The sequence below is a fragment of the Clarias gariepinus genome, chromosome 13 (genome assembly GCF_024256425.1).
Source record: "Clarias gariepinus isolate MV-2021 ecotype Netherlands chromosome 13, CGAR_prim_01v2, whole genome shotgun sequence".
Lineage (NCBI taxonomy): Eukaryota > Metazoa > Chordata > Actinopteri > Siluriformes > Clariidae > Clarias > Clarias gariepinus.
Window position 1 is genome coordinate 8,002,186 of NC_071112.1, and position 10,500 is coordinate 8,012,685.

Here is a 10,500-nt window from a genome sequence, read left to right on the forward strand (position 1 = left end):
AATTGTTAAATAAATAAAAAAGTGATAAATTGAATATATGTTAAATATGAATCAGACATTTTCATAACAATATTTATAAATGCACTGGTTTTAAATATTTCCATTTTTTATAAGATACATATCCCTGTTAATGACCAGCAATTGAATCAAAGATCTTCCTGAGACGTAAAAGTAGATCGTATAACACGTAAATAAAATAAACAAAATTAAAAAATTAAAAACAGACATAACTAGTATAATATAATGCATGACATGAAATAAACATCTGCCCTTCTATGGGGTCAAAAGAAAAGAATCAAAAGAATCGAAATATCATTCAAAATGATTCGTTTAAAGGAATCGACTCATTAAAGCGAGTCATAGAGCTGGAGCAGGCGTGCGCGCGCCACTAGTTGCCGTTCTCACGTAGGCGCGGTCCCTGAGTGAGTAAATTCAGTTGAAATCATGAAAGTAGGCTCTTAAAGAAAAGCTGTTAGCTATTAAACATCATATATATGAACACAACCTTTACTTTATAAAAAATATTGTCGTTGTGCGATGAATATATCGCCGAAATTTGACGATTTTTGTACATTTTGTCGCGCTGGGGCTGTGATTTAGTTTGACAGCTAAGTGGCTAACTTTAACGCTACGCCAGTGGCTAATTAGGTGCCAGGTCTTGTCACGTGATGTGACATTTTTTTTTTCCATTAAAATATTAATATTTAGATTTATTTAATTTTCATTAAATATAGCATAAAAGGCATGATATGACATAACTATAGGCAGTTGTTTAGAGAAAACTATAAATTGGTTTGTAGTTATATAATAAACGTGTTTAACAAACTAACAAAGTTAATCAAGTAATGTACAAGTTAGTTATTATTATAATGAGATTATGTTAAATATCTCTTAGCTAATTTTAATAGTGATGTCACTAAGTCCATCTTTCAGAAAAAAAATAATTTTTATTTAAAAGAATTTATGAGGGTGAGTTGAATTAATTAATTTAGTTTTAAATTAGTTAAAAGTTAAGTTATTAAAATAAAATTTTAGAAAAATCCCCTTGCTTCTCAATACACTTTGTCCATCTGTTAACAAGCTTTTGTATTCCCTCATTAAAAAATATTTTTGACTTAGCTGTGAGCCACGAATGTAGTCTTAACTTCTTCGTCAGAAGTGAACCTTCGTTCTTGTAGAGCTGCTACAGGGGACCTAACGTGAAAGGCCGATGAAATGAAATCAGGACTATAGGGAGGATGCTTTTACCTCAAAATAAAGTTTTTTATTCGGCAGTGTGGCCAGACGTGTGTGGGCGCACATGGTCGTGCAAGATCACAACACACTCAGATAGCAGTGTTTAATCTGAAGTTTAGCAGAAAGCTTTAGCTTTTTAATAATAATCTCACTGTAACGAGCGCTGTTGTGGGTAAACATTTATCCTGATGATGTTCCAATATTGGCCCTTGAGAATCCCAGAAAAACTGTAAGCATCGATTTTCCAGCTGATAAATTTTGAAGTTGTTGATTGAGGTTTCTGTTTACTCTCAGGCTCATAGTAATAAATCCAAGTCTCGTCACCAGTAACGATTCCCTTGAAGAAACTTTCACCTTTTTTAGACTATTGGTCCAAATTTTGTTTGCAGATATCTAAGCGCTTCTGTTTATGCTCCTCCATCCCTATGTTTTTCACCCGGGTTCTTCTTTTGTGCAAAAGTGGGGCATTAATTTTTGTTTAATTTAATTAATTTTATAATTAATATATATGTTCCTAACTTTGCTTAGAATTCCTATTCGGAAATGGCGATCAGGAAGGCCTCCTAAAGCCCAATTCAGCACTCACACAGTCTGCAGTAAATAAAATGTGACTGTTGCAACCAAAGAAAAAAAAACAAAACACTTTTTTCGAAAGGTGCATGTGTGTTTTTATACATTAGTTTCCCAATTATCATTTAATACTTTTTACTTCAGAAGTCGACTGCAGCTAAAGTAATAGGTTTGTATTGGAACGCTCCTCGTGGTTAGCACAACATTCGTGGTTTTAATATTATTCCAAGGTTCCCCGAATGTTAAATACCTTTTTGACCTTCAGTACTGCAAGGTTCCTGAATGTTTACAAGTATTTAGAGAGAGGTTTTTGCAGCAAAATCATTACTTTTTAGTAAAGAAAAATCATATCAAAAGTTAAAAGCAATTGTTAGCTGTATAATACCTTATCTAGCTGTATATTTGTTAAAACTTTTTTATTTTTGTTTTGGTTGTTCTTTGGTGTATACCAGGTAGAGTAAAGCATGGTTGAAAAGTAAAAAATGCAAAAGATGCAGTTTTTTTTTTTTTTTTAATGCATCATTTCAGGCTGTAAGAGCATGATGAAGCAGCTAAACTGTGCCAAGACTCCACCTTCCATCACTTTACGTATCGGATCGGCAACAGCTCACAGCCTTCAGCTACGGCGAGGGCTTCGGGTAAAGCGTCCAAACGTTCTGGGCCCTCGGGGGCCACCGGAAAAGAGCCAGAACAACGGGACAAATCACCGTCATAATCAGATCTCCTGTCTGAGCAAACAACCGTGGGGTTCGACCCTGGTCATCCAGCGCCAGGAGATGGCTGCCTACTTCAGGCTGTTTGGTAAGGAATAAGTTGTCCTACCAAAATAGCTTTAAATTCAAATTTTATTTGTTACATACACAGTCATACACAGTACGATATGCAGTGAAATGCTAAGACAACTGCTCGTGAGCTTAAAATAAAAGACGATGGATAAGAAATAAATATGAAAAATAAAAGAACAGGTAAATTTAACTAGAAAGAATAGAATAAAATAAAATATAAAATTAAAGTTAAAATAAAATAACTGTACAACAAAATACACAATATAGAAAATATATGAAGAAATATAAAACTAAATGAAACAGCTGTACAAAGTAGGTATGGATTTATGTCATTTTTGTGGAATGAAGTTAGATAAAATGGTAAAAAGAAAATGTCCAGGGTTGTGCAATCCTCATATTTAAAGTGTCTTGTGCAGAGAAAAATATGCTTAAAGTGATTTACTTAAAGTGGCTTGTGATAGAGTATATTTTAGATCTGTATTCATGTATTTTAGATCTGTTTATACTGAAAATGTAAGGGACATGTTATACAAAGCTTTATAATGATGTTAGACCTAAATAGGGTACCAATCCAATAACCAGATACCAGGAAAGAATCTGAACAGATTTCATCTGATCCTATAACAAATTGTGAAGATTAGAATTGTATTTGCAACCATAGATTTTCACATATACAGTCTCTGCATTTTTGTTTTATGTTCAGACTGTTCTTTTCATGCTTATACTTTGTTTTATTTATTATCTGAAATGTAATATGCTAATAATGATGACATGAAGTTTCATTAATCCTTGAAGCCTTCCAGCCAATTGGTTCACAAAAGGGTTTATTTCTCAAGACACACAGTCCCCCCTGCTGGTCAAAGAATATAAGACAAGCAGAAGCAAATAGTGTATATGGGTTTCTTGGCTGATACATTCGGATCAATGTTCTGTAGTAGCAGTACATATACCAAAGTAAACCTCCTGCTTTACATCAATATTTTATAATTTGTGTCGTATAGTAATGACAGGGGGACGGTTATGTTTTTAAACTGGGGCAGCGCAGAAGAGAATGGCAGTATGTGAGTATGTGCTTGAGTAACTGGTGGTTGTGTGAGGGGGGGGACACTATTTGTTTTTATACTTACCTAATTGGAAGAGATCAATTCAAAGTGTTCCCACATCGCTGAAAACTTCCTTTTCCTTGAATACTCCATTTTTACAAGCACCCAAACTAACCAGTACACCTGTTAACATTCCAGCACTACCCACGAATTGTGCAGAGATTCCTTGGGCTTTATATCTTCAATATATAGCGGTAAGATTCAAACCATTTCCTGAACCGCCACCCAGGGGCGAGTCTTCAGATGTTATTGATAAAGTCAGTCGCCATAAACAGTACAAGCCTCAGTAAACGATTTACTAATTGCATAACGCACCACGTTTCCAGACACTAAAAAGCTTGTTTATAGGTATAGCTCTAAGAAAGCTTCAGACGCTAAAATGTTTTAAAGGAATGGCTGTACTAGGACACATTCAAATTTATCAACATTGTGCAAATCATTTTTAGGTTTAATGTACAGTATGTGACCATGTGCAATAACACACACACGCGCACTCACTTATGCATATACATACATACACACATACTGTACATAATCAAGTTGACTTGCTCTTCTCGTTCTAAGCATTTTATTGTACTGTTGGCCCGGTGTTGACATGCATATGACAAATAAACGGAACTTGAACTAAACAGTTCCTGGATCTCTCGACACATGCTTTAAAGCATCTGAACAGGACCTCCCATCAATATGATTCGCAGTGTCAATGATATCTGTTTGTGAAGTTTGCAAGCTTACAGTATCCAGAAAAGAATAGGTGATATTATTCCATCTCTTGTTAGACTTGAATATACAGTATCATAGCATGCAATTTGGGAGGAGTCAACTCTGGGAGATAGTGTAATATATATTGTGTGTGGGGCAGCAATTAATTTACAATTTGCATAAAATGCTTTTGGGTCCTCTTGTTTGCATATACTTGAACACCATATACAGTATGATTTAATGAGTTACACCTGTAGGAATGATCACTCCTTACATCCCTATTCAGACTGGATAATGAAGGTCAGAATATTACAGACTATGCTAATACAGGTTTTCCTCAGTATACTTTTCCCCTGTATATATCTGAGCATTTACTTCTATCCTGCATTGGGAAATATTAATCTGTATTTTACTCAATATAGAAGGAGCTGTAATTTATTTTAAGACATGTATATTATATGGCAGAAAAGTATAGACAGAAAAGTACAACCGACCATCACACTCGTACAGTATGTGGTTCTTCCCAAAATGCTATCGCAAAGTAAGAAAAAATGATGTCTCTGCTATAAGAGTTTCTTGGCTGATACATTTGGATCAATGTTCTGTAGTAGCAGTACATATACCAAAGTAAACCTCCTGCTTTACATCAATATTTCATAATTCGTGTCATATAGTATTGACAGGGAGACAGTTATGTAGCATTACATTTTCCCTTCACAAGTTCAAGTTCAATTAGGCTTTATTGTCACTTCAACCATATACAGTTAGCAAACAAAAAATATTGAGGGAAAAAATACTTCTTTCTTCTTTGTCTTTCGGCTGTTCCCTTTCAGGGGTCGCCACAGCGAATCATCTGCCTCCATCTAACCCTATCCTCTGCATCCTCTTCTCTCACACCAACTAACTTCATGTTCTCTCTTACTGCATCCATAAATCTCCTCTTTGGTCTTCCTCTAGACCTCCTGCCTGGCAGTTCCAACCTCAGCATCCTTCTACCGATATATTCACCATCTCTCCTCTGAACATGCCCAAACCACCTCAATCTGGCCTCTCTGACTTTATCTCCAAAACATCTAACGTGGGTTGTCCCTCTGATAAACTCATTCTTAATCCTATCCATCCTTGTCACTCCCAAAGAGAACCTCAACATCTTCAGCTCTGCTACCTCCAACTCTTCCTGCTGTCTTTTCTTCAGTGCCACTGTCTCTAAGCCGTAGAGCATCGCTGGTCTCACCACTGTCCTGTACACCTTTCCTTTCATTCTCGCTGATACTCTTTTATCGCACAACACACCTGACACTTTTCTCCACCCATTCCAACCTGCCTGTACCCGCCTCTTCACCTCCTTTCCACACTCTCCGTTGCTCTGGACCGTTGACCCCAAGTACTTAAAATCCTGCACCTTCTTTACCTCTGCTCCTGAGGGAAAAAATACACTCACTGCATTTTGTTCATTTTCCATTGATGTATTGATTGGGGTTTAAACAAGTATCCAAGTAGATCTTTTCCCCCCTCATAATGTGACCTCATATAAGAGGACACCCCATCCACAGCTTGTTAGATGTTAAAATTATGCATTTGTAGAAGAAGTAGTGAAATAAATTAAGTGTTTAAAGAATAAAAAGTGTCTTCGGTGCATTTCAGTTGGAGCATTAACACATACTTTGGGGGAGCTCTGACATAAATGTTAACATTTTTAAGGTAAATCGTAAAATATGGTTTTTGTTCTGTTCTTTTTCCAAGATGATGATCTCATCCAGGATTTTCTGTGGATGGACTGCTGTTGTAAAATTACAGATAAGGTACTAAAGGCAAATTAAATTTTGTTTAGTTTTTGACAAGACATCTAAATGCTCATTGCTGTTACACATGGAAATCTTTTAGTTCTAAAAAAAATTGTTTGTTTATATAGGAGGATTTTTGTATACAGGGTAAACCAAGCAGGTTTTTTTATTTTCTCTCTAATTCAGTTTTTGATGCTTTTTTTTTTTTGTTTGTTTGTGTGTTGTAGTATTTGCTCGCTATGACTTTTGTCTACTTCAAGAGGGCGCGCTTCAGCATTAGCGAGCACAGCAGGATGAACTTCTTTATTGCTCTGTAAGTTATTTTTCATTATAGCAGTAGTTTAGCAGCAATCCTAATGTGGCTAAGTTATTCTCTGCACATTTAATTTAATGTTATGTATATAAAACAATGGCCCCTGTCACAAAGCAGCTTTATAGAATGATTCTGTTGATTTTATTAATATGAACTGGTTTAAACAGGACCCAGCGTGACTTGGGGTTTTTGTTTGAACCCCAAATTTTTAACATCAGGAATGGTCTGAATGAGGACATCAGTAATCTATAGTGATCTGTAATCTATATAAAGGTTTGATCCCCTTTTAACATGTACTTAATTGGTTGGCGTTTAAAAGTGTGCACTGACATCTTTTGGTCAAGACAATGAATTGAATCAAATAGTGGATTCCATCTAACAAATCTGTGCATTACATTTTCTAAATGTTTTTTTATTTCAAAACATTTAAATCATGTAACTTTATGCAGTTCTGTATGTTACTTAAACAAAAACTGTATAAAACAAAAATTCAGTTTGGCCGGTGTTTGCACAGGTAGCTCTGTCACAGACATGTCCTTTACGTCATCAACCTTTATGTCTTACTGTGAGCATGTCATTGGCATTCCTCACTGAAATTAACAAAGTATCATTGTCTTCAACTTTTATGTTGGACTTGAGGAAATAATATATCTTCTTTTGATTACCAGGTAATAATTAAGGGGACATACAGTATGTGGGTAACCTTTAGAGAGTGTGTGTGTGTGTGTGTCTGTGTGGCTCAGGCGGCTAAGGCTCTATGTTGTTGTTTTGGAAATAATTAATGTTTAATTGTTTATATAAAGCTTCTCTATCATGTCCGGACTCTGCCAAGATGTGGAAATCATTCAATTCAATAAACTTTTATTTGAATACCGCTTTTAACAATGGTCATTGTTGCAAAGCAGCTTTACAGAATCAAAAGAAAATTAAGGAAATGAATATGAAACGTGTGAGAAAATATGTATGAATCAAAATCAGATTGTCCCTAATGAGCAAGCTGAGGGTAACAGTGGCAAGGAAAAGAATTGAACTATTAAGAGACAGCATCATTAATCATGTGAAATCGTTGATCATGTTTATCATGTCAGAACAAATAAAGCAGCGATAGTGTGCCAAAGCAAAGGGTTTTTGTTTTCTTGTTTGTTCTGTTTTTGGCTTGCGACTTCAGTTTCATCACTAAGAGACACTGAACATGCTGTTTTTTTTCTGTTGCCCGATTCAGATCTGAAGGGGGAAAAATGTTCACGGATGTACAATATATATTATATATATTTTATTTTACTGAGTCACCAAAAATTACTGATGATGTTGCTATTGATTAAATAACCTGAGCTGAACCTAAATAAAAACCGGACTCAGGTATTTATGCTTGACTGTAAAACTAATGTTTTATGTCCTAGATACCTTGCGAACACTATGGAGGAGGATGAGGAGGAGACCAAGTATGAGATCTTTCCTTGGGCTCTGGGGAGGAGCTGGAGGAAACAGTTCCCTCGTTTCCTGAAGCAAAGGGACAAGCTTTGGGCTCGAATCGAGTACAGAGCTGCAGTCAGCCGCCGCTGTTGTGAGGAGGTAATAATACACTTCTTGGCAAAAATATATACTGTTTTAAAAATATATACTGTTTTAAAGCACTTTTTGTAAGTCGCTCTGGATAAGAGCGTCTGCCAAATGCCTAAATGTAAATGTAAATGTAAAAAGATAATCGAAGAATACAACGCTATGGATGCATTTAATTCAAAACTACAGTAAAATAAATTTTGTGTCCATTTATTAGGGCTGTAAAATTGTGACGAGCATGCGATTAATTATCCATCTTATACAGTTGTCCTGTATGAACACCAGAGATCTGAATAAGCACCACTCACAGGGTAAAAATATATAGTCAGTCATATTCTAACATTGTAACCATTAAAAAGAGCTCTTCGGTAGGTTTTAAACATCATCAGCCTTGTGTTGCTGTGGTGCGAAATTGATCCAAAAATAAGACTGGGGTGTCAGCCATTTAAATAAATTTTGAGCTCTATTTTCAGTTAAAATGATGCCCATGATTCACTGCTACTGAGCTCATTATATTTTAATCAATTATTTCCCGTTTTTTAAGAACATTTGTACATGCAAACAAATCACAGAAGAAGCTCGTATGTATTGTACAAAAAATAGACAATGCAGTACACCAGATACCAATATTTACAATTCTATACTATATTTTTTTATGTTTAAGTAAATGTATAAAATGTCCAAAGTCTGGTATATTGTGTGTGGAAGTGCAGGAGAAATGAGTCGGCGTCTCCTGTTTCAATAAATCAGTCCAGATGCACGATTATAGAACATGGCTGGCCTGATGGTGAATAATCCTAATCTCGCAAAATTCTCAACAAAACACAGTTTACAGTCCAATATAGTAGTAAACAGCTCTGAGACAAAGTGGTGTTCGCGATTTCCCTCGTGATCTAAAGGCACAGAGGCAACACTATTACAGTAGATTTGACGTGAGTTTCATTTCCGTAGCCGCACTACAGTTTTTGGCCACATGATGGCAGTGTGGGGAAAGGGAACAGATTTAGTCAAGTTTGACAAAATCCGACTTATGAATGTGCTCACAGAACTCGTTCGTAAGTCAGGGACTACCTGTAATAGTTTTATACAGACAAAACAGGCATATAATTTTGCATTGTTTGTAACTCAAAAATGACAATCTTTTTACCCATCACCATTTCTTTAATTATTTTCTGCTTAAAATAGTATAACAAATCAAATCAAATTATAACTGGGACACATAATTACAACCCTACTATTTATTAATGTATACAAATTATTGTATTTTATTCCTTTCTTGCAAAGTATGCAACACCAAACTATACTCACCAAAGGTCTGATATTTCCTGTCATTTGAAAATCTGTATACACACATGCACTAAAGTGTATGATTTACCGTTTTCGTACTGTTACGTAATCTAATTGTTGCAGTCCATGTCACACATCCCTACACCATGTGTGTAATCAGGTTATGGCCATCGCTCCATCTCACTTCATTTGGCAGCGGCAGCGAGCAGCTCACCACAGCGGGGCTCAGCGGCAGTACCGGGACAGAGAGGACGTACAGATTCCGAGAGGTCCAGCTGCCTCTCCTGGGCCGTGCGACCTGTGCGCTAAAGCCTCACGCCTCTCACCGTCCCCTCTTCCCCCCCACGCACTCAGCCTTAGTCTCGAAGAAACACCCAAGGGCCAGAAATTAGTCTGGTCCAACATTAAAACCTCAGGCTACCGCACACACAGCCCAGCAGGTGAGATATTAAAACACTGCAGTGCTGAATCTATAGACACTTCATATAAAATAGCAGCATGTACCAAAGTGTTTTATTCCTCTTATGCCACAATGACTTTTTTTTATAATAGCAACAAATAGTTGCTTGTGCATTTTATTACATTTCTCTTTAGTTATTTATTTATCCTCTCTATAAATAAATCACAGCGCACATTCTAAAGTCCTGTTTCTTTTTTATATTTACAAACAGGAAATGATGTGCACGGTGAATCCAGCCAAGGCGATTCTACAGACTGGATCAACAAGGACTAAAGTCTCATCGCAACAACTAATGCATTATTCCGGTGTATCAGTACCCCAAACAGCCCTGTCTACACATCCAGAGTAAAAAACTGTGCTATGTTTCATTGTTGAATGAATCAACTGTGAGAAAAAGTTGTGGTCATGTGTAAAGACTTTATATATATTTCACTGTTCCTATGCACTTTTTGTCCTGTCAGACATCATTATCCAGAATTATTTATTAATCTACTTTTTACTTTAATTAAATTTTTCTGTACGGCACTTTAATAGAATTGTTTTTGACAAGTCTGAAGCATGTTGTACATACTGTAAAGAGTTTAAAAATTCTATTAGTCATAAAACTGAAATAACTTTTGTCATAAGGCTTGTCATAAACATATTACTGCATTCTGTTTAAGTCGCAATGAAATAAATGCATTAGTGGATTGCTCTCATT

General features: G+C 35.9%; 1 protein-coding gene across 1 annotated transcript; it reads left to right on the plus strand.

The window, feature by feature from the left end:
- Window positions 1–366: 366 nt before the first annotated feature.
- spdya (speedy/RINGO cell cycle regulator family member A) lies at window positions 367–10,498 on the plus strand. The gene is made up of 7 exons (XM_053509240.1): window positions 367–422; window positions 2,335–2,607; window positions 6,140–6,198; window positions 6,408–6,493; window positions 7,894–8,065; window positions 9,501–9,780; window positions 10,012–10,498. The coding sequence occupies exons 2-7, from the start codon at window positions 2,346–2,348 to the stop codon at window positions 10,071–10,073; spliced, it is 921 nt and encodes a 306-aa protein (XP_053365215.1). The 5' UTR covers window positions 367–422; window positions 2,335–2,345; the 3' UTR covers window positions 10,074–10,498.
- The last annotated feature ends 2 nt before the right edge of the window (window positions 10,499–10,500 follow it).

Excerpts from the sequence above, each read along its gene's own strand:
- spdya (XM_053509240.1), top strand. The coding sequence starts at position 2,346 with ATGATGAAGCAGCTAAACTGTGCCAAGACTCCACCTTCCATCACTTTA. Across the intron at positions 6,199-6,407 it reads GTTGTAAAATTACAGATAAG|TATTTGCTCGCTATGACTTT; the intron begins GTACTAAAGGCA and ends TGTGTGTTGTAG. Across the intron at positions 9,781-10,011 it reads CCGCACACACAGCCCAGCAG|GAAATGATGTGCACGGTGAA; the intron begins GTGAGATATTAA and ends ATTTACAAACAG.